This window comes from Aspergillus steynii (assembly GCF_002849105.1).
Source record: "Aspergillus steynii IBT 23096 chromosome Unknown P170scaffold_9, whole genome shotgun sequence".
Classification (NCBI taxonomy): domain Eukaryota; kingdom Fungi; phylum Ascomycota; class Eurotiomycetes; order Eurotiales; family Aspergillaceae; genus Aspergillus; species Aspergillus steynii.
Window position 1 is genome coordinate 948450 of NW_020194406.1, and position 24659 is coordinate 973108.

Sequence of the window (24659 nt, forward strand, 5' to 3'; positions counted from 1 at the left end):
TGCGGAGACCCCGACTTTCTCCCTGTATCACATACATCACAGTGCGATCAGTGCGATCGGATCGTTCCAGCAATCATGCGACCATCAACAACCCTACGGCGCTCTCGATCAGTTTCAGGATGTCTGATCTGTCGCCGGCGTGAGGTCAAGTGCACTTCCCGGTCTTCTCCATGCGAGAAATGCAGCCGCCTCGGCCTCTCGTGTGTTGCCTCTTTCCAGCAAAACATCCGAGTGTGGTCGGTATCGGGGAACTTAAAACCAAAGAATACATCTAGAACAAGAGGAACAAAGCGGAAAATCCATACAACCTCTGTTCTCGGGCTGTTGGAAGAGGAGGCTCAAGCTGGTCAAGCAGCGTCTCCAGGACCGGTTGGGAATTCCCCTCTAGAAAGCTCTATCGATGAATCTACCGAGTGGCTGGGAATTTCTCTCAATCCCGACAATTCATATCATACCACCCAAAGGGAAGTTTCTGCTGTCCAGAGCACCTCTCCTACTTCTGACCACGATCAAGAGAGCAATCCTGATCTACCCGTCGATGTGCATGAGCAGCCGACGTCCGAGTCCCTCATTGACCCCTGGATAGCATGCGACGCGCTCCTGCCACTCCCCTCGCCCAGCTCAAACCCCCTCGAGATCGACGATAGCCTGTCAGGGCTTGTAAATACACTACCAGGTCAAAACTGGGACGTAGTCACCTGGGCCCAGGACATGAACCGCGTCCCCGACTGACTTTCGACTAAAAAGTCCATCTGGAGCTGCTATCACTACCTCATTAACATGGCACAGGCGTTTCCCGACTCCCCCCTTTTCCACAGAATTCTGTGATGGACATATGCGTATCTCTTCCGGCTGGGGCTCATAGCGTCCGAGCCCTCCAGGCTCATCCATTACACGAACACGACTGCCTCGGACTCGATTCAACTTCTCTCGAACCAAATCAGCGATCTGGTCAGTAGTGCGTCGGATCAGCTGTCTCAGTATTTATCCACCACGTTCTTTCTCTGTCATCGTGATCTTATCGTGGATGACTTTCCATCCTTTGAGACACGGATAAACGAAGTCAAACAGACCTTTGTGTACCATTGGAGAAGACAGCTTTTGCCTGGGGCCATAGAATGCTGCATCTTTATCTGGTTGGCATTTATGGAGTTACGATACCTGCTCGTGGGAGGGGAAGATGCCGATGCCGGGCAATATGAGAAAGACTTGATGACCGTGCTCATCGAGCTCGATGCCGTTCCGACTTTGCGTGGGGCTCGGAGGCAGCAGCCGTATCTCACTGAATTCTTCGGAAACGTTATTCCAAGAGAGGAAAACGACGAGGATCTACGGAAAGAGCGCTGCCGGGAGAAGTACGATGCACTATTCTTCTACCTCAGCAAAGTGCGCGCGTTCAAAGCCTGGGATCAGAGCGCCAAATCGCGGATCACTGAGGAGCCATTAATCGAGGAGTTGCGGGAAGCGCAGATCGATGCGCTGCGAGCAGATCTGGGAAGGATTCATGCTGTGAGTGCTTTCAGTTCACGTGTGATCATCAAGTAGCTCTGCTGGAAGCACAGCACTTACAGGTATTAGGAATGCGAGGTGGTATTCGCGTCCCAGAGTCTGCTAAATACAGATCAGCAGGGCGTGGACAGCGGATCCGCTACCTTTGCCATCATGACTGTCAAATCACTCTGTCTCTGTGCTACGATCATGCTGCACCAAGCCGTCCATCACACTGCGAAAACAGATCAACAGGCGCAGTCAGCGGCACAGGAACTGATCAGACTTGCGCGATTGATGCGAAAATTCAAATGTCTTGCTTCCCCTTGCTCAATCATATGGCCCCTTCCGGTTTACTTCGCGGGGATTGCAGTCACCGATGAGATCTACTAGGACTGGACTCTGGGTTATATGAAAGAGCTGGAGCATTGGGGAGCCCATGTTATCAAGGGGAAGAATGTGATGGAGCAAGCTATGAAACGAAACGCGAGTGCCGACACAATATATACCACTAACAAATGAGGGAAGTCTTCACTTTGCATACATATGAATCCTACTGTCAACACCTGGGCTGCTTCATCATGGCCCAGTTGACAATCCGCTGGACAGGGTGATTGCAGATCTTCCGGGGTATCCGTATCGAGGAGTCAATGCCACGGTCGCTTGTATCGCTTACAATATGTCCCAGCGCACGATCACCACCTGCAAGGGTCCGCCCTGTCAGGGTCTTTTCAAGACTTTGGGTTTCAGCCAAAGAGCAAGGGGAGAAGCATTGAACGGCCGGAGCGGGGAATTTGATCGACTGAATGCGGGAGTGATTGGATCTCGTCTTCGGGGGCATTTCGTGGTTGAAAGGGTGTTTGTGTTCTATCCTCATGTGTCGCCACGGACTGGGTGGTCTCATGCGATTGAGTCTTCATACCGCGAGCTCACCGTGAGAGCAAGGAAGGTATCCTGAATGGTTTCGAATATATAGGTCACAGAAGGATCTCATCGATATCTCTCTGATCTATAGGGATCAAAGGAAAAGTAAGAGTTTATATAGCTCACCAACATGATAATTGACTGTCCCCAAGCGTTGAATTGGATGCACTCCGACTTACTCCGAGTTGTACTAGTGATAGTCCGATGGTGCATGGTACTCCGGAAGATCAGGAAATCTGCCATTGGTGACCGGTCGAGATAAGAACTGACAGGGATCTTTAGTACAGATCCACTCCGTAGTCGGACTTGCTCCACAGCCTTAGTCTAGTATCCTTGCATACTCGTTCCCATCTCGATTCAATCAGGATTACGCTCTTTTCACAATTGACATTAAGAGCATGTTCTATGGTAGTCGGTCAGAATGGTAGTTATAGTTGTTTAACTATATGGAGGAGTATGTAAAATGTCAAGGCAGAAAGGAGTAGCGCATTACCACGTCCTCGCTAACATGTTGAACTACAAGATGCCTGTTGCTGTTAGTTCTGCTTTCCGACTAGGGTTTCGGAATCAAAGCACATATACTCCGAAGCAGGGGAGTAAGTATTAATTGATAAAAGATGATTTGCTAAAAAGAGATGCGATGACTATCTAGCAGAGAGCAGCTATTCCACCTCATACTTAAAATTGCGTCGGATCCAATCGGCCAACTGCAGACAACCGCGCCTCTCTTTAACTGTAACTAACATCCACGCGATAAAATGAGCCTCACTTGACTTCGCGCCCACCAATTTGTCCCCCTTCTTCTTTATGGTCGAGTAAAGCGGAACATGTAGCTGTAATTCAGGGTACCAACAAAGTAGCTCTGCTACAGCATCTTTAGTCTTCATGATACTGGCAACGTCTTCTTGAAGTACCAGCACTAAGAGGTTATATCGCGGTCCGCGACAGAATAGGTGACATAAAGCCCGAAATCAAAGTTCATTAAGTGCGAAGAGCATTTGCAGCGCAAAATAATCCACCCCGTACACTAGATCAACGCCAACAGTCTCCAGATACCCTAATAGGCGGGCGTTAATTTTAAGGAGATACACGCGCACACTTCTGTCATGCTATGCGGTATCGCTCCGGGGATGCAAGTCCTCTACTCCGTCATCGTCTGCTCGGAATTCGTGGGTCGAATATTGCAAACGGGCTTCGCAATGAAACATGCCTGTTAAAAATCCCTGACGTAGAATGCTCATAGTGCCCTCGGTTGCCTGGCCTGGGTTCCAGCATCACTATTACGCGAGTATGACTGACTCAAACTATAAAATAATTCTCCTATTACCATCCCACACTAGTCTTTACACATCCTTTCTCACATACCCATTCTCACTTTTATCTCCTCAAGCTCTATATAAGGAGGCTGCTACATCTTTCTTATCACTCACCCATTACTTTACTACTTCTCTACTTCTCTACTTCTAGAATGCGTTTACCACGACCACCAGGGTTGGTTTTCTTCTGTATGGTTACGGTTCACCAGATACTTCTTTCGCGAGATATCACTGAGAGCTTTAAAAGAATACGCCTTCTCGAAGAACAATTAGCGCGGTTAAAAATCACTAAGGATAAAGAACAGCGTAAGAAGGAATAAACTCTGCTTTCTTATTCTTCTCCAAGATTACGCATCTCTCGTCCTCAACCACTATCAATACCATTACTACCACCTCCTCTATCTTAATCAGAGCTACGATCTTCGACACTGGATTAATCGGCTTGCTGAGATAAAAAGACTCCCAAAGTCTTTTTAATTTATTAGTTTTTTTTACCTGTATCTAAGAAAGGAACTTCGCTTTTTATTGCTTATTATCTCTTATTAGTTTTAACTATATAAATCATTTAAACTGTAGTTCTGTCTTACTACAAGATATTAAATAGAGATATGTATGGAACTTCCCCTTTAAGTAACTACATTTTATAAAGTATTTTTCAATTCGAAAATAGCACACATAATATGATATTGTCGCGTAGGGTCTTCCACCCCTCGTCTTACCAGCCGAAGTGGTCGGCCGATGGAGATGGAACTCATTCAAACGGAAATTATGCTCCTCTTGTCCCCATAGTGTCAGCGTCTACAGGGGTAGGTTTGTTATTCATAATTGACTGTACGTTTAGGATTATTGAATATGGACAAGGTCTATATTATTATGACGTAGAACCCTAGTAGCCTGTTATTATTACGCTTCCGCATCTCCTCCACTTCTTAGACAAGGCAATACAGTCAAAGCGAGCACCAAGCAATACCACTTGGTCATTTCTGGCCTCACGCCACCTGGACTCGCTCGGATGTCCAATCTTCTACATCCTAAGTCGTTTCCTGCTACATGATGAAACTGTCTTCAACAGACGGAGGTAAGGATTACAATCGATAGCTGTGGGATACCATTCTTTCTATCTCTACAAAGGCCAATTCACTTGTGACTTCCTCAAGTTGCTTGACAACTCGACCCTTCCCACCCTTCCTACCCTTTGCCTGCCACCTGCCGTCTTGAAACTCAACGCCGCGCCTTCCACATAGAGATTTTGGGAGTGATAAAATGAAGATCGTATGTCCCAAGAAACTTCTCTTCTTTTTCTCCCAGGATCTGAATCGCAATTTAAAATGTCGTTTAAGTTCTTTCGTCGTTTTCCAGTGCTGAGGCACCTTTACTATCATCCAGCCCACCGTGACTGGCTCGGGTTGGCCATCTCCGGAGCGGCAGCGTGGTCTAAAATGAGGGAGCGAGCTGCACGCGGCCGGCCTCAAACACCCGAGGTGCAAGCACCTCGGGTGGTCAATAGATCGTCGCTGAGTGATCTGACGCCAGAGCAGTTGATGCTTCTGTGCGTTGGATGAGTTCGTTGCGGCTGGACATCCAAGACGTGCTTTCGATTAAGGCGGTTACAGGAGCCATAGGGGCCTGTATTCCGGTGGACATCGGCTCTCACGTGTGAAGGCGGTTGCAGGAGCCATAGGGGCCTGTAGTCCGGTGGATCACGTCCATATGGAGACCATGGTGTTTCACTGTCCAGCACTTCGCGATATATCTTGTTTTTGCTATAAAAACAAAAAAACAAAAAAAAAATTGAAAAATTGAAAACCTTGCCTGATGGATGGGTGGTTGGGACGGGCTTGGGATGCTCATGAAGTATCACTATTCCAGGTGAGAGTATCCACATCCAGCAGTTGGACTGGCTAACCATGCTCCGCCGTATGGTGCTGGAATGCAGTCGCCTCTCCGAAGCGCTGACTTCCATCTATCAGTTTCCGCGACATGCCTCAAACAACCTCACGCTAGCCACGGCGGAGGGATATGGCTTGTGTCTGGAGATCACCCCGAGCAGGGTGTACAAGGTGTACGGCAACCTTGACGATGGGTACCTGATCCATACAAACCACTTCATGGACAACGCATTCCTCTCTCGTGACGACGTCGCGGATCGATATCCGGGCGGGGGTAGTTGATTCCGACGCCAACGTCTGGAGCAAGGGGTACAACCGTATCGAAAGGGTCTCCTGACAATCGAGCAGCTCACCAAGGCGTTTTCGGACCACTTGAGCTACCCGGAGGCTTTGTGCTGCCAGAAAGGTTCACTTTCTACGCCGTTACTGCTCCCTGGCGTGAGTTCGACAGCAACTTATACACCCCGAACCCCAAACTGATGTATAGCAGACTCTTCCTTTAGCGATCGTATCGGATCTGTGGTTGGGCAAATATAAGACCTTGTGTATCAGTTCAGGGTATTATCCTCTATTCCAATTACAATATCCGACAATTTACTAATTAACGAAGCATAGGTCGTATAGATGTGGCGCCACTGTGCTCATGGCAACATCTCTTCCGACCAGTCCGCATAACGGTGCCGGTGTTCCTGGATTAGCCATCTCGATTGTCTAGATCGGTCTCGGCGTGGGAGGCGTGAAGGCCACGATTTCTCCATTCTTGAGGAGGTGGTCTTTTTAGATCATGGGAACTGTGTGGCTTATATCGAACAGTTGATCAATATACGAACGTCAAACCCCGTCTTCTCCGGACTAGAAATGGCAGCTACTCCATCGGACAGAGGACAGTAACTATACAGTACACCTGCAACGTCTTTTACTGGTATGATATTCCTCTGTTCAGCCGTTCCCAACTTGTTCATATGATTGACAAACCATACTACAAACCTAGGGCAACCAACATTGCCGGTTTATCAATCTTTGCTTCAACCTTCCTCGAGAGAAAGGTCAGCTTCTGGGCTGCCTATCTGCTTTCCTTGTGTGCTCTTCTCCTGGCACTTGTTATCCTCGTGCTTTGGGGGAAAGAACTAGGTAAGATCTCTTCAGTATTTGTCCAGTCTTATATCTACACTAACAGCTTTATCTCTAGTTAAAGTCCCACCCCAAGGCAACATCCTCCCCCAAGTAGGCAAATGCCTCGCCCACGGAGCCCACAACGGCTGTCATCTAGACTCAGTCCGACCAGCATACCAACTCGAGTACTTCAACCGCCAAGTGTCCTAGACCGATACATTCGTGGACGAGATGGAGCGCGGAATCATTGCCTGCCGAGTGATGTCAGTGCCCCCTCCCTCCCTTGACCCAAACAAACCCCATCCCCACTAACACACAATAAAAGCTTCTCCGTGATCCTCTTCTACCTCTGCTACAACCAAATCTCTACAAACCTGGTCTCCCAAGCCGGCACCATGCACACACCTTCTACTTTTCTAACGACGCCATCCAAGTCCTAAACCCCATCGCCCGCATCACCGCCGCATTCATTCTCATGGGCGCCTCAATAGCCTACGCCGCCGGTATCTAAAGGCTCATATACTCGCGCAGCCCGTGCTACACATCCCCGCTGACCTGCCCTGCCTCAAACCACGGCCAGACTCCCAACTCCGTCAGCGTCTGGGTCCAAACCCCAATCTATTTGGTTCTGGCGGTTTCCGAGATCTTCGGGTTCGTGCCAGTGACGGAGTATGCGTATTTCAAGGCGCCGAGGAATATGAAGGCGTCGGTGCAGGCGCTGACGCGGTTCACGGCGTGTGTGGCGTCGGCACTGGGGATGGGGATTTCGCCGGCGGCGAGGAATCCCAATATGGTTGTTTTTATGCGGTGTTGGCGGGGGCGACGGCTGCTATTGCGGGGCCGTTTTGGTGGGTGTTTAGAGGGTATGATGCGGTTGATGAGAGGTTGGATCGGTTGGGGGAGGGAGATGGGACTGAGTGATTTGGTTCTGGGGTTTTGTGTTTTGAGGTTGTATGTGTGGCTCATGGGGATGGCAGTGGGATCTTTTGTATCAGCCTTGTTTATGTACTTTGGATGTGTATTTATTGGTGTTTAGTTGGTTATGGACACTGCACAAGACTCACCATGAAAGAATACCAAGGACTATGAGTATAACACGTAGAGAACTAGAGATATTAAGGGATTCCTGTGGGTCGTTGGAGGGAGAAGTGGAGAATTGCACCACACCCAGACAGGCAGGCCGCTCCGCTCCGCCAACCATCGTGGCATTTTGTTATGCTTTATCCAAATTCGTGAAATCAAAGTCAAGAGTAAACCGATAGTATAGTTATACGCTAATCCTAGAGATACTGTGCTTATGTTCAGGATCGCAACACCAAGACATTCTATACAAGTTAAAAATAAAAGCTGAATCGTGTTTCACAGCCAATCATGAACCAAAGAAGTCCAACAGAAATATATAAATGTAAGATAACCAGACTAATGTATAATCAAACTGACAAACCAATCAATCAGTCAATTAATGAATAGAAGTATTTACAGCAAGAAACCAGCCAGCAAAGCAGCACCGGTCAACAGGCCCAAAGACACGGAGGTCTGGCCAGCAGCGCCGGTGGCAGTCTGGTCCTCGTCTTCGTCGGAGTTGCTGGAGCCGCCGGAGGTGGCGCTGCCGGAGGTGTGCTCGCCAGGGGCGTTGGATTGGCCGTCCTTGAGAACCTCGAGCTTGATGCCCTTGACCTCGTTACCCTTGTGGTTGTAGATGGTCTGGGGGATCTCCTTGGAGGAAACGTCGACGAGCTTGCCGGTGTTGGCGTCCTTGAGGCCGTCGTCGATCATGTCCTGGACCTTGGAGGGGCGGGAGGGCAGCTTGAAGCTGTCGAGGAAGGTGCTGTTCTGGATGAGGTTGGAGGAGCACTTGGGGGCCTTGTAAGAGGTCTGGGTCTTGTTGGAAGCCTCGATGGCCTTCATGTCGAGCTTGCCGTACTGCTCCATCAGGTTGTCGTAGTCGACGAGCAGGGAGGCGGTGCCGTTCTTGTTGATCTTGACGAGGCCGTAGTCGTTGTCCTCCTGGCTGTACTCGTAGATCAGACCGCCGGAGAAGGACTGCGACATCTCCTTGCTGTAGAGGGCCTCCACCTCGGTGAAGATACGGGGCTGGACCTCGTTGCAGCCATACTCGGAGAAGAAGACGGGCAGCGAAGCGTTGCGGAAATCCTCAGTCAGGATGTCGTAGCCAGACTTCTTGTAGCTGGACTTGCCGCACCACGAGTACGAGTTCAGACCGAAGAAGTCGGAGTGCGAGCTGGGCTCGTCCGAGTCCTCGCACATGAAGTAGTTCAGGGTGTCCAGCAGGATGGGACGGATGTCGGCAGCGGAGTAGCCGACGGGGATGCTGCGCTTAACGTTCTTCTTAATGTAGTCCTTCATATCACGTTGGACGGCCTAAAAGCATTCATCAGCATGATCGGAAGAATGAGCCCAGAAAAGCTGCAACACATACACGCATGTAAGCGGGAACGCTCTTAACACTCTGCTCGTTGATCACCTCGTTACCGGCAAAGAAGGCGAGAGTGTTGGGGTAGTTCTTGAAGCCCTCGATGATACCGAAGACCTGCTCATAGTAGACGTCGTTGTAGCTCGACTTGGGCGAGGTCCGGTCAATGTATCCGCCGTACAGCGGGGAGTTGACGTCGAGGATCATGTAGATACCGGCAGCGTTGAAGATGGAGGCGCACTCGTCGTGGTCGAGGCCGGGGTAGAGGTTGTAGATACGGATGGTGTTGACCTAAACGCATGAGCACCTTCCTAAGAAATGGGTCATATTGCATGCTTACACCCAGGCGCTGCATGAGAGCGGCATCACGCAAGCATGCTTTAGGGTCGCTGAGGGGATCCGAGTCCTTCGTCTGGCCTCCAGAACCACCGGGCTGGTAACTGTTGACGATCAACGACGATCAGTACTACCGCTTTCCGGACAGGGTAACGATCGCATATCCGCCGTTTTCAAGATGAACTGCTTACTCGACACCAATAATCTGGAACCGATCTCCGGTGTCACTGTTGACGAAGTCCTTGCCCTCCACCTCGATGGGCGTGACGGCGTGGGCGGTCGTCGCAAGAGCGCAAGCGGCCGCCAAAAGGCGAGCGTGAATCTGTTATGTCGATCAGTATGCGGTAGATGTAGATATCCCGGTTGTGCAGGACTCACGGAGACCATTTTGAAGAGAATAGATCACGTATAGATAGGGGAATAATAGATCAATAGTAGTGATGGTAAGCGATTGGACGGTATCTTCCACAGGAAGAGCCAAATAACAAGATATGTGGATCGGGTCTAAAAGAGTGACAGCGACAGGCGCAAAAATCCAGATCAAACCGAAAAGTCAACGGCGGAAGCAGCGAGCGTGAGAAGGAAGAAATAAGAAACAAGGGAGCCCGGGAGCAGAAGAAAGAAGAAGGAGAGAAAGAAAGGAGGTGCCAGCGCCGCGGTCAGAAATAAGAAGTGAAGAAAGCGAGTCCAAAATTGCCCCCTCCAGCTGCCCAGAATTAATTAAACCATCCCAAGCCGACTAGAGCGCTGGGCATTTGGCAACTAGCAGCATCCACCGCACCAGTGTCTCAGCTGTCTGGGCCAGGGACCCTTGGCGAAAGGGTCTCCATCGTCATGGTCTCTAATTAGCGCTGGGCCAATCGCTTACGCCGTAGTCCGTCCGTTCTCAGGGGATTCTTGGGTTTGGATTTGGGGGTTTCTTCACGATGGGGCCGGTGGGGTTTCGGAGGTTCATGCCATATTTTCATACTCAATTCATCGCGATCCACGTCGGGACTTTTTCCTTCCTGCACTCACTAAACAATAATCCTATCCTACCTAATACCGAATACCATGGAGCATCTTTAGAATACAGCCCAAGCCTTGGGGAGAAAACGGAAAATCACCGGGGTTGGGAGCCCAGAAATTGGCAAGAATTCCTGTCGGAGCTCCCAAGAACCAAAACACAACCACAACCGGCTAAAAAAAGAAAAGGGGGGCGATGAGCAAGTCAAAGCCAAAGGGGACAAAAGGAAACAGGAAAAAAGGCAGAAAATTTCATGGCGCCGAGAAATACCAAGATGGCCCGCCGCGCCGGTGGCCAAGGCACAGCAAATGCAAATATACAGGGGAAAAGAAAAAGAAAAAAAGAAATCAGCCAAGATAGCAAAGAGCACAGCAATAGTGGAGATGGTGAGAGTGTGACATGGCGGCAATCCAAGATTCAAAAAGTCGATCGATGACATGAGATAGGCCCGTCTGAGAAGAAGCCCAAGACCACAAGAAACACGTGGATCGGCCAAGGGTCTTGTGCAGAAGCGCCGGACGAATGATCGATGGCGGGTTTCAGGCAACTTCTTACTCGACTCCGTGGCTTTCAGCACTGCCACCCTCAGCAGTGAACGAGCCGAGCTTCAGGCCGGCGTCCATGGCGACCATCTCGGCCAGGATCTCCAACACCTCCTTGGGGACGGTCTTGTCATATATCGAGATGAGGTCCTTGGGCTGGGGGTACACCTTCAAGGCCTTGTAGAAGGACAGGGCGGCCTCAATCTTGTCTGCATCCCGGGATTGGTCAGCAAATGGCCACCACGTTGGTTTGATGATGGGCGGATGGAGGGATTGGGAGTGTCGCGTCATCGCAGGAAACATACCTTCGGCGCAGAGAGACTCTCCCTTGGCGACTTGGGTCATGAAGTAAGCCTCCTTCTCTTCCAGATCGGCCGGGAAGCCCTCGTCCTTGGCCTGCTGAACGACCTGCTTGATGGTTTCGCGTTCCATCGCGCCCTGGGCCTCCGCCTCTTCCTTCACGGCTCTCGCCATTCGTCGGTTGTTCTTCTTCAACGATTTGCGGAACTCGGGGTCGGTCTGTCTCTTGTGATCAAAGTACACGGCATAGGCTACGTAGAGGAAAGACACGATCATTAGCAACGGTTGGATGCTGGCACAGAGCCACTGGGATGGTTGGTTGATTCTTACCCAACAGGCCGGTCAAGACCGTGCCGGCGGAGGCGATGACCAAAGTGGACGTCTGCATTATGGTTTTGTGGGGGAATGTGAGGGGAATATAATTAAAACCGGGGATACTAGAATACAAAGCGGAAAGAGAAAAAGACCAGGACGAGAGAAAGTGAGGATGGACGTGCCGGGCGGAAGGTGAAGCTCATCACGGAAGCCTCTTTGGCCGCATAATTTTGAGCGCCGGATCATCGTTGGGCCGCCTCGGTGTTTCTGTCCCGCTCGGGCACTGAACATATCATCATCATCTCCTCTCCTCCACTCTCCACTCTCTCCTGGGACTTGAGCTCCTTCTTCCTCCTCCGACCGGCTGTCTCCTCCGTTGTCCTCCCACCATGGAATCTCGCGGCTTGACTCTCCGCAGCAAGTCGCGTCGCCCTCGCCCTCAGATCAGTGCTCCGAAACCCATCTCCGGTCCGCTGCCGCCTTCCCATAAACCAGCCGATCCCGGCCAGCCACCGGCGACCGCGAGCTCCTCGCGTTCCCGAGAACGAACTCCCCAGAATGACGCGACCTCAGATCTGGTGAAGCGGCGCTATTCCACCCGTTTCAACCAAACCCCGGATTTTGATGTCAATGCTCCTCCGGTCCCCGGTCTCCCCAAGATCCCGCCCCAGTTTGGTGGCCTGAGCCCACCCCAGCAGCAGAGTCGAAGACCGTCGGGAGAGTCTTCGGGGCCTCCCCAGGTAGACTTGAATGCGCTGCGTGATCCGAGTTTGCCTGTCGATAGATGTAAGCTCTCCAACAATGGTTAATGCGGGGTAGTTAACCGTCCACGCGTTCTGTGCCGCTAACTGAGCTATGTTCCTGTTTTTTAGACGTGGCCAACCTGCTCAGCAATGCCACCGAGGAAGACATTGAGGAGTACCAGAGAAGCCTGCGGAAGGTGAAAAATAGGACCTCCACCGATCTCCAACAAAATGTCTATCAGAACCGCACGCAATTCATCAAAATCAGTCAGGAGGCCGACAAGCTCAAAGGGGAGATGCGCACTCTGCGGACCCTGATGTCCGAACTCACCACAGCCCTGGGACAGACGTCTATCGGCAACGCCCCGAACCCGATGTCGCCGACAGTCGACGAACGCCTCCCGAAACGCAACACCAATCGAAGCTCCGTCGCCAACCTCGAGAGTATGTGGAATGTACAGCTGCAGACCTTGTGGAAGACCGTCGAGGGGTCCCAGAAATTTCTTCCGGTGGTTCCTGGTCGGCACATTGTGATGGAAACGGGCCATTGGGTCGAGCTGGACTCGGCAACCTGGAAGCCGAGGCGACCCGTTCATATTGTGCTTCTAAACGATCACTTGCTGGTGGCTGCCAAGAAGCGGAAGCGCGTCGACCAGAGCAATCCGAACCATCGCGGTCCGATCCCCACCAAGCTTGTCGCCGAGGAGTGCTGGCCGCTGCAGGACGTCGACATGATCGATCTGGGTGCCAATCTTGGGCCCGGAGTATCGCGCGAAGAGGCGGAGGACCGGGGTATTACCAACGCCGTCAACGTCCGCGTGGGTTCGAAGCCATTTACGTATCGCCATGATAAACGGGATAGCTCCGCCAAGAGCGAACTCCTCGCAACCTTCCGGAAAACCGTGGAGGATCTACGGCGGACACTCCGATCGGAAACCGAAGCTGCCAGCAAGTCGAACGAGTCGTACAACTACTTGGGGGCCAGGCAGTCGATCTACGCCATCAAGCCGGATGCTCTTGAGAAGATGGATTTCTCGGGCGACCCGCCGGAGGTGCGCATCGATGTGGACGGAAAGCAGCAGAATTTACGTTGGGTGGAGGGTCAAGTGGACGAGCTCGACATCGACATTGCGCTCCAGCGATTTGAAGAGGCAGTTGCCAACATCGAGCGACTCCGCAAGCTCGCCCGGGGCCTGAAGGGCAATTCGGTCGCGCAGGACGTGATCAATGTCAAGGTCGACGAGCGTGCTGCCAAGTTGGCCGGGGTCCTGTCTCGAGTTTTGGTTGACAGGCATTCATTCATGAATGCCACCAAGACCAACGTTGGATGGCTTACGCGCCTAGGGTTCGAGGATCAGGCGCGGGAAGCCTACCTCAAAGCTCGAACGGACGTTGTTTCGAAGCGAATCCGGTATGTGATACCTTCCAAGCTAGCGTGATTAGATACTAACTAGGCTCAGGGCGTGTGTCTTCGAAGGCGACCTTCCCCTCTACATATTCCAGATTTCGTTCGTCTACTTCACCCTTATCAAGAACACCATCGCTATCTACCAACAGTGTTTCCCGCCCGTCATGACCAGCGCCTGTATCAAATGGGCCAAGTTCCACCTGGACGGCTTCAACGCTCTTCTCACCCGCCAGCTCAGCAGCGTCCAGCGCGGCACCACCGTCTGGCAAAAATGCATCGACATCGTGCGCGAGCAAGCCGGCCTTCTTGCCGAGGTTGGAGTGGATTTCACCGATCTGGTAGCAAAGGGCCTAGACGTGAATGGCGACGAGCCGGCCGATCGGCCCAAGATGACACGCTCGGAGACGTTGATTGCCGGTTTGGCCGAAGCCGCTCGGGTTTAGGTGGTTTGGGTCAACTTACATATACCCCGGCTGTATGATACAGTATCTGCTTGTCTAGTTTGATATTTTAGTTGCATGACTGCGTGTATATTGCCTTTGATAGAGCGATGGTGCATGTTTGCCAGTGCTATTATCTGATTTTGACTTGTTTTCAAGGACCTCGACTTGTGCTCATTTAATTTCACCATAAACATTGCAATTATAGAGAGATAAGCACTAGTCATACCTGCATAAGCTGTAACACTCTAATCCTTGAGCCCTGCAGCCTCGGTCGGTCAGCTCCGATAGACCCTTGACTATTTCTATCTTTTGTCATGGTTTTTCTTGTAACATAGGTACTGGATTCTTTTTCTTTTTTTTAAAGAACCAAAAAAATAACTGTCGTCTTTGGCATTTGTATCGATTTGTGTCATCTAGATATGCTAAAAACAATTGGTTCGGCCAGGATTTCGTATGGTGGATATATATTTCCGGCTGTTACTATGGGGATGACAAAAAGAAAAAAGAAAAAGGTGTTCCAAGAACACAACAATCCTAGAGTAAATGCATTCATTAAAACGAAAAAGCCCAAACCATTTCATTATTATTTAATTAGGCTGACAGCGAAACTTGTCACGTAGCCGAAGGGAGAGAGAGAGCAAGAAAGGCGCAAGCTCAGACCCACTATGCTCAGGCAATTTGAGCTTGACTGCCAGCCGGACGGAGTAGAACATGCGAAAATAAGAGAAAACCCCGTACTCCGTAGCGGAGTTAGACCTGGCGAGTCTGTAAACTGAGCGTCAACTTGGACTGCGAGCTTTGGCCTTCCTCCACAATACGGCGGGTTGCCTGGGGCTTAGTTCGTATATACCCGCCTTATCCCAAAATAGAGGGTTCTTTCGTCCATAATGAGCGTCAGTAGCGGCGTCTGACTCATCATATACGAGAGCTGAGCGGAATGCTAGTATGCAGGTTAAAACTACCTTCGTGTACAGTACCTTTTCTATATCATCAAAGATTGAAATCTCCACAAGCTTATTCCCAGATGATGTATTCAGGTATGGGTCTGATATATGTATAGAAAAGGCCAGCTCCATTGTGGCTTGCCATTCCACTGTGCTCCGTAGGGGTATCCAGAATCTAAAATTGACCGGTAGGGCTAATGACTCCTTAATTAATTCCGCCCACAGCCTTGCCGTGCCTTTGAAGACTTGGCCAAATCAGGACTAGCGGGATGTCCAGAAGTAGTCGCCTGCATCGCCTGCAGTTGTTTGCCCGAACCACGTTGTGTCTGCCTCGTTTATGCTCAACTCTAAAACCTTAACCACTGCAGCCGCAGATGATGTCAGGGATGTGGTCAAGGGTCAGACTGCCTGATATGCCCTACAAGGATGTATATCGATGACCCATGATGGGGAAGACAAAGAGGAAGAACAAGCACGCCTGAAAAGCCACGGTGGCTTCGCAGGTTGGCCTTTGATCACCACATCTGACGCCCTGTCGCGACTTCTCGAGACTAATTCCTATGCCATGCAATCCCCGTTGCGAGACGATGTGATTGGCGAGGTACCCTGTCTAGAGTCGCGAATTTGGGTAGAAGCGGTGGGGGCCAGAAAGACGATGGAAGCCGGCGAATTCAGAATTAAGCCTGAGGCTCCACTCGGCGCCGGAGAGCCTCACCCGCACTTCGTCGAGCTCAGCCTCGCATCACCACAGCTGAAATGGCACCACCAGTTACTGTGGAAATGTTGGGGTTGGAAGAATCGACAGACCAGGTCTGTGCACCCTTGTCAAAGCCCCGATAATGGATCGGTCCGTGTCAATTCTCAATAGTGACCTGCAAACAGCCGTTCTGCTCATGCCGGTGGATACACTCTATTGCCATGTTGAATGGCAGTGGGGGCTGAATTGTTGGGTGTCCACCTCCAACACCGCCTCCCCCTAAGTGTGAACTGGAGTAAACATTGCGATCCTTCGAGACTTGAGTCAATGGTGAAATGATTTAAGCTCCTGCTTCTTCCACTGCTTGGCTTGCATTCTTCTCAACACTCCCAACTCTCATAAGCCTTGGCTTCTCTTGATCACAACATTTCAACTGTTCGCTTGATTGGAACACAGCATGTCTGCCCAATTCTTCCCATACAGCCCCGTGGAGAATGGAGGAAATAAAGGAGGTCGGCCTTTGAGCTACCAGCCTCCGGCTCCGCGATTCTATGCCCCTCCTGCTCCTCCTAAGGTATGTCGGTTCAGACGCTGTTGACTGCCGATGACTACTTCGAAGCACCCACTAACATCATCGGAATGCAGATCTCTACTCCCCCGCAGTCCGATTCTCTGCAGCCTACTCCACCCACCTCGTACCGTCATTCGCATTCTTTCAGCACAACTTATGCCGGCGGTCCCGGTTACGGACATCCTCCCGTGAACATGCGCGAGCGAAGCAGCAGCCACTCGCTGGCTCCCACGCCATACTACCCAGGGAGGACCAGCGCTCCCTCCTCACCACGTCTCTCTCCGTCTAGCGGTGCCCATCTCGGCGCTCCCAACGGCCAGACACCCCAGACTCGATCACGCAGCGGCAGCTTCTCGCCGCTCCCCATGGCATTGCAGCCCGGAAGCGGGCCTTCATCGCGTCCTCACTCCCCACCTTTCAGCAGCGCATATCCCGGTGCTCCCAATGGCCAGGCGCCACAGACTCGAGAACGCAGCAGCAGCTATTCGCCACATCCCATGCAATTGCAGCCTGGAAGCAGGCCCTCCTCGCGCCCTCACTCACCGTCTCTCTCCTTCACCGGTGGCGACGAGCTTCACTTTGGTGACATTTCCCATTCCTCGTCCCGTCAACCCTCCCCTCCGTCTTCGTCTCAGGGCTCGCTTCCTCCTGCGCTCCAGGCTACTCAGCAACTTTCTCTCCATCCTCAAGGCGTCGACCACGGACCTCCGGCCTCTCGCGAGCGTTCTCCTTCCTCTTCCTTCCGTGGATATGCACCCTATGTCGCTCCTCAGCCGCAACCTCAGCAATTCCCTCCTCAACCTCAACAAACACCTCCGCAAACAGCCGCTCCCGCTCTCATGTACCCGCAAGACGCCCCTGCGCCCTTGTTCAACGGCGGCTATCCCACTGGCCCTCTCCCATCGATAAATCAGCCTCCCGCAATTATGAACTAGCCTCCTCCAGTCAGCGCCTCTTCCTACGCTCCCCCACCTCCCCATTACCCGCCTCCTGGCGCCGATCCTGAATACCCTCCACACCGCGATTACTTTGGAGGTTCGAACACCTCATACTACGCCCCCACCCCACCCAAGGCCCCTACCCGCCCAGCAAGCCCCGGCACCCGGCACCTAGGCCAGCGAAAAGGGCCTGGGAACCATGATCCTCGCCGGCGGACTCATGACGAACAAGCTTGGTGGCGGCAAGATGGCCACCAAGCGTCTCGCAAAGTCCAACGACTGACCAACCCACCAAACAGGTGTGGCAAACGCCAAGGAAAGAAAGAGCGCAAGGCGCGCGAAAAAGCAGAAGTGCAGATGATGGCGCAGCAGAACCAGATGAACGATGCGAACGCGCAAGCGCTGAGAGACGCGCAGGCACAGCAGCGCATCGAGAAGAACCCCAACGATATCAAGATGATTCTTGCGGTGTTGGAGGCGCAGAATGCAGCGCATGATAGTTCGAGTTCGAGCTCCAGTTCGGGCAGTGATAGTGATAGCGGTAGCGGGAGTGGCAGCGACTGAATGGTTGAGTCGAGACTACGGATGTGATTTGGATGTGGAATTGATAATCGATGGCCCTGGACTGGACTGGTTTGATTGGATTAGTCTAATTGTTATTTCCAGGCGTTGGTGGTTTGCATATCAGTTTGTTTTCATGATAGATTAGAGCTTTAATTGATGGTTTCATTATCACTTTGAAAGATCCAAGTAGTAAGGCTACTATAACAAATTAGAAGCCTACGGTAAAAAGATTCTGTGGGAAGGTCCTGCTATCTCCCGTCACTTTAATGAGAAAAGGTTATTTTGATACCATACACCAGAAGATTTCATATAGACTCATATGGACATAGCTATTTCCATATATAGATAGAAAATTATGGAGCCTCTCTGGTCCAGCGCGCCGGCGACAGTACCTCTGTTAAAGGGAACCAAGTGCTAGGGTTAGAGCCCCGTTGGCTGCCCCTTATAAAAGCGGCTGTACAGCTTATTACTCTAATAGACAGACCTTATTAACTTAACACAATTTTAATTAATTGAATGGTTGGTCGACAGCCTTATCGAATAGAGACAGGTGTTTAGAGCACCGAGAAAGGGTTATACATCGAATGAGAAGAATGAAATGGCCCTGACAGGTAATTAATGACTAGCCGGGTTGTATACCTGCCTGCAGGAGTCCTTGGCATCATAACTTACGAAACCAGCAACTTGCACTTTCCCCACAGGCCTTGACACGGTCGAGACTGCTGTCACGATGTCATGAGCCGTGATTCGGCTCCGTTGGGTTGCATCCGGATTCCAGACAGCGGATGTCGGACCCGCAAGGGAGGGGGGGATCCACAGCAGAATGGAACGTTACGTATATAATAGGAGTCGTTATACTGCTGCATGTGTAATGCTTTAATGATGATGCTATGCCATCCGTCGTGTACGGCGTAGGGCAATGTCGTGGCTCCGGCATCTAGAACTTTTATTTATCTCGGGTATAAAATAGGCGTTGGTCGAAGCCTTTTGCGAACATGGACTGCAAGTCTACGTGACACTGGGATTTGTATAATACAATAAACCCAGGATCTTCATCATGTCATCCAAACCCCCACGAACGGCTGTCCCGGCCGATTTTAAGCCACTGGTTCATAATCGGACTCAAAGACCAAATACCTAGAAGCCTGCGATCTGTGGATATGATTGTTATTGGCGCTTGATGATGTCGACACTCAGGACTTCTTCTTTTCGTGGTGTTGTACGTCCTCGGTGTTGTACGTCAGCTGTATTCCTTTTTCGTAGGAACCATTGCGTAGAGGATAAAGAATTGACATGGTGATGTAAGGGACACCCATCCGCATGCAGAAAGATCCCACCGGAATCAAAGAACAGAGGCTATTGGATCAGTGTTTCTTCTTACGTCAACACTAGAAAGTATTAACACAGCCGGTTGTAGAAGCTACATAAATGCCTGTAACCCACCTGGCGGGTGAGTCCGTGTTGACCTCTTTTCAATACTTTTCAGATACCCCAAGTCATAATATTGATTAACTTGCGAACGATCGTATTTTCTACAGCCAGCCACTATGGGCTGGTTTACCTCTATCGTCCAGGGCGTCGGCAGCGCCGTGAACTGGGCCATGTCAAACGCTGGTGATATCGCGGGCCTCCTCGCTTCCGTGGGGAAGGTCTCTGCTCTACACGCCCCTGAAGGCAGGGCAGAAGGGCAGTCGCCTATCACATCCAAGGACTACTTCAAAGCGTTCCGAGACGCGGGCAAAGTTCTTGAAGCCCGGGCCATTAAGAAGGTGAAAGATATAGAAGAGGACAAAGACTGGGGCGATCCGAGAATGCCCAAAGACGATCCGCAAGAGCCCATTATCACAACGGGGGATATATCCGGCATATGGACGAGCCCGACTCTCTTCAGCAACACGAGCAAGGAGGTGCCTGAGATGTACCGGGACCTTGTGAAGCTCCTCGCCGAGCTGGGCGTCCCGACGCTGATGAAACAACACGGCCGAGACCGCGACGTGGCGGAGGTGGTCGCCCAGGGCATATTCGCCTCCAATCCTCAGCCGCCTTCTCAGATAACCAACTTTGACGCCAACAATGACCACCATCTCCCGACGTATGGCGTGGCCCTCCGGCATGACGATAAATCGTGGCAGGTCTTCGTGGCCCACTCCTACTACACGATCCCGATGGGCAGGACCGGCACTGACACCGCCTGGCACGGGGCGATCCACGTGAAATTCAAGGCTCGACCTGATGCCATCAGCCTGCATGCGCAGGAGATGGAAGAGTTCAGGTTCATACAGGATATAGAACCGCTGGCGGTAGATGTGTGGCTAGTCACGTTCCAGATCGCGTGGAAAGCAGTGAAGGTGGCGCGGACAGGGTACAAGTTCATCAAAAAGGTCTTGGACGAGAGAAAGGACAACCCGAGCAACCCAGGCTATGAAGTGACCTACAACTTTCTCGACGGGCAATTACAGACGGTCAAGATCAAGGCTCCCGCGAACAAAGCCCCGTCCGAAACACTCTTCTATCTCCAGGAAGCGGTTGCGGACGCCGTGGTACAGATGAACCAAAGCCCACAGGAGATGTACTTTGCCAACGACGAAAACAAGGCAACGCAGTACCAGACGCCATACGTTGCTCTGACGGATTCGACAATTCTTACTTCGGATACCGACGGGGTAGATAGGTTGGTAGTTGTGTCTCGTTGAATGCGGAATGGCGATTTTTCTATCCAGGTACCCATTTGCAAGTTCAACTAATTTATGCGGTGTGCTTTCTATTGAGAGTGTGTCAGCTTTCCAAGAATTTCAACGGAGTGCAAAGAAGGTATCGCTATGTCAGTTGATGTATCTTTTATATCAAACAATATCGTTATGCAGGTGTAGGGATACTTCTACCTCGGAATTCCCGCAATATAAGATTCTGCTTTGACTGTAAAGCGCCCGTAGGGCTTATAAGTCTAATGGATATGCTTTGTTAGGTTAATAGAGTTTTGTTTGAGTGATTGTCAAAAATGAGAAAAGAATGATTGATAATCACCCGTGGAGCAGGACAGAACCAGAGCGATATCAAGATGAACTTGGCGGTGTTGGAGGCGCAGAATACAGCGCATAAGAGTTCGGGTTCTAGCTCCAGCTCTAGTTCGAGTAGTGGTAGCGATGGTGTTAGCAGTAATGGCAGCGACTGAAGGGTTAAGTCAAGATTACGGATGTAATTTAGATATGGAATTGATAATTAATGGCCCTGGACTGGACTGGTTTAATTGGATTAACCTATTTGTTATTTCCAGGCGTTGGTGGGTTGCATATCATTTGTTCGATTCCATGATAGATCAGAGCTCTAATGGATGCATTCTATGATCACATTTGAAAGAACCACTAAGAACATTTTGAATTTCTATGTTCCTTGAAATGTGCTTGATTTAAAGTATAATAAGTCTTAGTGAAGAAACGAAGAGAAGAGAATCTGTACCAATTCTAAAATTGAAAGTCATGTTCGTGCTCCGTCTGCCTATAGCTATTCATAAAGTCACTTTCTAGCCTCTCTGGAAATCTAAAGTATGAATATTTTTCTCTCCAGAAACTGTATTGACTGACGCTATTAGAATAGTACTATCAACATCCATGTTGCTTGCCAGCCAGGTGTCTGTCCCATGTCATCCTCCCCAGATATGTACCTTGAAAACCAAGAAAGGAATGAGGATAGAAGAAGCAAGTGGGCATGGTGCTTCATCCCCGGAGAAAAGGATATAAATTCCGTATCGCCAAGTCAAGCTCTTCGGTGACATCTTCATACTCCTTCCGTTTGGCTGCCATATTCTCACTTTTCTTGAAGATTTTCTCAATCTTGTCATCAGTCAATTCACTGACAATTTGCTCATAGAATATAGATTTTGGAAGTTTCTTTAGTAGTGTATCCTCAATCACCATTGCATTGACATACCCGACAAAGGTAATCAAATTCATCTGCGCATGTTAGTCATTCCTTTTCGCGCCAATAAGAACCAGAACATACCGCATAATATTTTTCAAATTGGCCCACCATACGGGTAACAGCCTCTGTCTTGACCCAGGACAGATGCTCCGAACCAGTGGACTGATATCTCTTTTCCCAGACGCTGGTAAGATTATCCAGAAAAAACTTGCCAATGCCACCCGAAAGCTTATTGCTTACGCTGGTGAGCACTGCATTCCCAACAGCTTCCTCAAAAGAGCTTTGCAATCCTTTCGCAAGAATGTACATGAAGTCAGGTGTTTCTTCCGGAAAGCTCACAGACAGTCCAGGACCTGCCGATGATTCCCTTTCGGGTGGAAAAACGCCTGTGAAAGTGTCTAGGAGCCCAGTATTGCCGCTGTGATGGCATTTGAGCAGGTCTTCAAGTTTTCTGTCCAATGATTCCCAAAGACGATCGATGTTTGGGTCAATGACATGAAGGATTAGATCGTCTGACAGTGGCTTCTGGGCACAGAATTCCAGGGCATCAAGTACAACTTTATGCACTGCTTCCTTGATTGTCTTCAGGTGTGAGACAGAAATGTTTTTCCACTTCCTGGATTCTTGAATAAAGACCACCGACATTGAGGACTCTCCGAACTCGCTTGGAGCCTCCTTGCCCCGAAAACGCTGCACCGTTTCTTTTACCAGATCTTCGAATTCTGCTCTGGTAATATCCTGAGATACATGATACCCCTCATAGTGCCTGAAAAGGTCGTCTGTGAGGAAAGAATCCTGCCGCATCTGATGGAACCCTGGATGGTGAGATAGCGTTATTGGGCTACCCTCTTCTGCAAGTCCTGAATTAGTAGATCCTTCTTCCTCTGATGATGATTTGCTGTTCTCGCTGGTTTTAGATTCTGCGCTGTCCCGGATTGAGCCTTCTGAATCATTGGGAAGCATTTTGTGTTCCTGTCCACATTTCCGCATGGTGTATATAAACACCTTTGACAATTCTCTGATATTGGCTCGGAGTCTTCTGATCTGGCTTTGACCCTTATGTTCATCGTAAATCCCAAAGAAATCCAAGAAGTCTGTGTCATCCGAATACGTGCCATTCACTGCATTTGCCAGAAGCTTCTCAAATCTTCTGGCGATAGAATTGAGATGCTCTATCTGATTCTGCTTTGTTCCATCGTTCGGGGGTAACGACTTCAATTGATTTTCGATGCTGGTTTTCTTCTCATGCAGCTCGTCCACAATAGTCGGCAACTGCCTTTTGGTATGCTGAAACATCTCAGTCATCAATTTCTCACGTAGCGCACGTATGCCTTTCTTTTCTTCCGAAACATGACTCCACTTTTGACTCCTGAAAAAGTCACTCTCGACCTGGTCTCTCTCCCTTTGATTGCTGGATTCATATGTTGACAGGTTTCGAATGCAACACCATCCAAGATCAAGGCTAAACTCCCTGTTCTCAATCAACTTGAATGGGTCACTATCGATTTGTGAGTCATCCGGATGCGTGACAACCCCCACCGTTCGACTCTCAGCACCTTCAATGTCTTTGACCAGCCCAAGGGTATTCTGGTCATTTAGAGACTTTCTTGCGGAAACAACTAGCAGGACAATATTCTTGTCGTTTCTGACGTGGGTCTTGACTAGCTTATTCACCAGCTCCATGCCCTGCTTATTTTGAGTTGATGTTTCGGCCGTAAATATTCCAGGCAGGTCAAGGAAATTCAGATTGACTTGGCTCGGGCCCGAGATCTTGAGCGTTAAGACTTTGTCACTGAAATGTCTCGCGGTTGGAGTCGTTTCGGCAGGGGTGATCCCCATGGCCTCAGTGGCTTCGTTGATGAGTTCTGGAATTTTTTTCATCTCAAAGTCGCGTTTATAAAAAGTGTGGCCCTCGATGCCCATACTTGTGTGTGGGGTGTCCGCTCGCCGGAGAATGATTTCGATAGGAAATCTTGTGGAAAGGCCTTCTGCGATGGGAACGGGAATGTTCGATAAAGCTTTGACGACTGAGCTCTTGCCACTGCTTTGATCGCCGACCACGACCAGTTGAGGCAGATCGATGTCCTTGCCCTTGAGCTTTACGAGCTCGTTCAGGAGCGCGACATACTCTGAATCCGTGTCATTTGGCGCGTCGCCATGCTGCTGGTGGCTTCTCGTCATGGCGCATACGGTGTGCGTTGAGCAAGGGGGTCAAGTGATATAAATAGCCGGAATCTTGGATAACGTGTATTGGCAAAAGTCTCTGTGAAGGAGGAGATAATGTTGTCGTGAAAAATAAGAAGAGATGAAAGTTGACAGTGTGTTTCTTCCACCTCTAGTCTTCGTTTCTATAGCATTCGCTTGCCCAATGTAGTTTAGTGCTGCATGTGGCCGGCAGTGAATAGTCTCGCTTCCATCCTAGACCACCACCTTCGTCATTGATTAGGCTGGAAGATGTCTGTCTTATAACATATTTCCGGTTCGTACTTTTCCTGCATGTTTGTCTGCCTGCCGCTTGCTGTCTACGGCTTCCAATTGATCTTTATTTCTAGCCGCTGCGTTAATAGAACTTTCAGCCTCGCCTAGGTTCCAATGGATCCAAGCCTGTTCGCCTGCTATTTGTGGAAAGCCAGTCTTCAGCCAACCAAATGACAGCGCTAAAAGCCACAAGGTTGGGCGGCTCTGTTCTACTTGAAATGGCTGCCTTTATGCGCGCCGACTCGATCGGTAAAGAAAGGACTCCGGTGAAGTGACCATTCACTTGACCCAG

At 50.3% G+C, this 24659-nt stretch overlaps 9 protein-coding genes across 9 annotated transcripts; 6 read left to right on the forward strand and 3 right to left on the reverse strand.

The window, feature by feature from the left end:
• Positions 1-75: 75 nt before the first annotated feature.
• Positions 76-732, forward strand: P170DRAFT_480189 (Zn(II)2Cys6 transcription factor domain-containing protein; the record flags this gene model as incomplete). The annotated part of the gene is made up of 1 exon (XM_024853762.1): positions 76-732. One exon carries the CDS (start codon positions 76-78, stop codon positions 730-732), a length of 657 nt encoding a protein of 218 aa, XP_024699726.1.
• A 411-nt stretch (positions 733-1143) lies between these two features.
• Positions 1144-1881, forward strand: P170DRAFT_503159 (uncharacterized protein; the record flags this gene model as incomplete). The annotated part of the gene is made up of 2 exons (XM_024854199.1): positions 1144-1509; positions 1579-1881. The coding sequence occupies 2 exons, from the start codon at positions 1147-1149 to the stop codon at positions 1879-1881; spliced, it is 666 nt and encodes a 221-aa protein (XP_024699727.1).
• Positions 1882-5635: 3754 nt separating this feature from the next.
• P170DRAFT_430324 (uncharacterized protein) lies at positions 5636-6940 on the forward strand (the record flags this gene model as incomplete). The annotated part of the gene is made up of 4 exons (XM_024847947.1): positions 5636-5891; positions 5966-6055; positions 6431-6748; positions 6807-6940. The coding sequence occupies 4 exons, from the start codon at positions 5636-5638 to the stop codon at positions 6938-6940; spliced, it is 798 nt and encodes a 265-aa protein (XP_024699728.1).
• A 1098-nt stretch (positions 6941-8038) lies between these two features.
• On the reverse strand, positions 8039-10153 carry gel2 (1,3-beta-glucanosyltransferase gel2). Its single transcript, XM_024845988.1, has 5 exons — positions 9879-10153; positions 9692-9822; positions 9505-9604; positions 9171-9455; positions 8039-9112 (listed from the first exon to the last, which is right to left on the reverse strand). Exons 1-5 carry the CDS (start codon positions 9885-9887, stop codon positions 8207-8209), a joined length of 1431 nt encoding a protein of 476 aa, XP_024699729.1. The 5' UTR covers positions 9888-10153; the 3' UTR covers positions 8039-8206.
• A 904-nt stretch (positions 10154-11057) lies between these two features.
• On the reverse strand, positions 11058-11736 carry P170DRAFT_430326 (TOM complex receptor protein TOM20; the record flags this gene model as incomplete). Its single annotated transcript, XM_024847948.1, has 2 exons — positions 11058-11599; positions 11679-11736. 2 exons carry the CDS (start codon positions 11734-11736, stop codon positions 11058-11060), a joined length of 600 nt encoding a protein of 199 aa, XP_024699730.1.
• A 40-nt stretch (positions 11737-11776) lies between these two features.
• On the forward strand, positions 11777-14420 carry P170DRAFT_392690 (exocyst subunit EXO84). Its single transcript, XM_024845989.1, has 3 exons — positions 11777-12449; positions 12536-13817; positions 13867-14420. Exons 1-3 carry the CDS (start codon positions 12053-12055, stop codon positions 14255-14257), a joined length of 2070 nt encoding a protein of 689 aa, XP_024699731.1. The 5' UTR covers positions 11777-12052; the 3' UTR covers positions 14258-14420.
• A 1792-nt stretch (positions 14421-16212) lies between these two features.
• On the forward strand, positions 16213-17491 carry P170DRAFT_286362 (uncharacterized protein). Its single transcript, XM_024843206.1, has 2 exons — positions 16213-16472; positions 16544-17491. Exons 1-2 carry the CDS (start codon positions 16356-16358, stop codon positions 17402-17404), a joined length of 978 nt encoding a protein of 325 aa, XP_024699732.1. The 5' UTR covers positions 16213-16355; the 3' UTR covers positions 17405-17491.
• A 2027-nt stretch (positions 17492-19518) lies between these two features.
• On the forward strand, positions 19519-20664 carry P170DRAFT_468115 (uncharacterized protein; the record flags this gene model as incomplete). Its single annotated transcript, XM_024852530.1, has 1 exon — positions 19519-20664. The coding sequence occupies one exon, from the start codon at positions 19519-19521 to the stop codon at positions 20662-20664; it is 1146 nt and encodes a 381-aa protein (XP_024699733.1).
• A 1020-nt stretch (positions 20665-21684) lies between these two features.
• Positions 21685-24070, reverse strand: P170DRAFT_468116 (dynamin family protein; the record flags this gene model as incomplete). The annotated part of the gene is made up of 2 exons (XM_024852531.1): positions 21685-21921; positions 21971-24070. 2 exons carry the CDS (start codon positions 24068-24070, stop codon positions 21685-21687), a joined length of 2337 nt encoding a protein of 778 aa, XP_024699734.1.
• Between the last annotated feature and the right edge of the window lie 589 nt (positions 24071-24659).

Coding starts and splice junctions, on each gene's coding strand:
- gel2 (XM_024845988.1), bottom strand. Junction 9,605..9,691: donor TTCCAGATTATTGGTGTCGA/GTAAGCAGTTCA, acceptor GATCGTCAACAG/TTACCAGCCCGGTGGTTCTG. Junction 9,113..9,170: donor GCGTTCCCGCTTACATGCGT/GTATGTGTTGCA, acceptor GAATGCTTTTAG/GCCGTCCAACGTGATATGAA.
- P170DRAFT_392690 (XM_024845989.1), top strand. CDS start 12,053: ATGGAATCTCGCGGCTTGACTCTCCGCAGCAAGTCGCGTCGCCCTCGC. Junction 12,450..12,535: donor GAGTTTGCCTGTCGATAGAT/GTAAGCTCTCCA, acceptor CCTGTTTTTTAG/ACGTGGCCAACCTGCTCAGC. Junction 13,818..13,866: donor GTTGTTTCGAAGCGAATCCG/GTATGTGATACC, acceptor AACTAGGCTCAG/GGCGTGTGTCTTCGAAGGCG.
- P170DRAFT_286362 (XM_024843206.1), top strand. CDS start 16,356: ATGTCTGCCCAATTCTTCCCATACAGCCCCGTGGAGAATGGAGGAAAT. Junction 16,473..16,543: donor CCCCTCCTGCTCCTCCTAAG/GTATGTCGGTTC, acceptor ATCGGAATGCAG/ATCTCTACTCCCCCGCAGTC.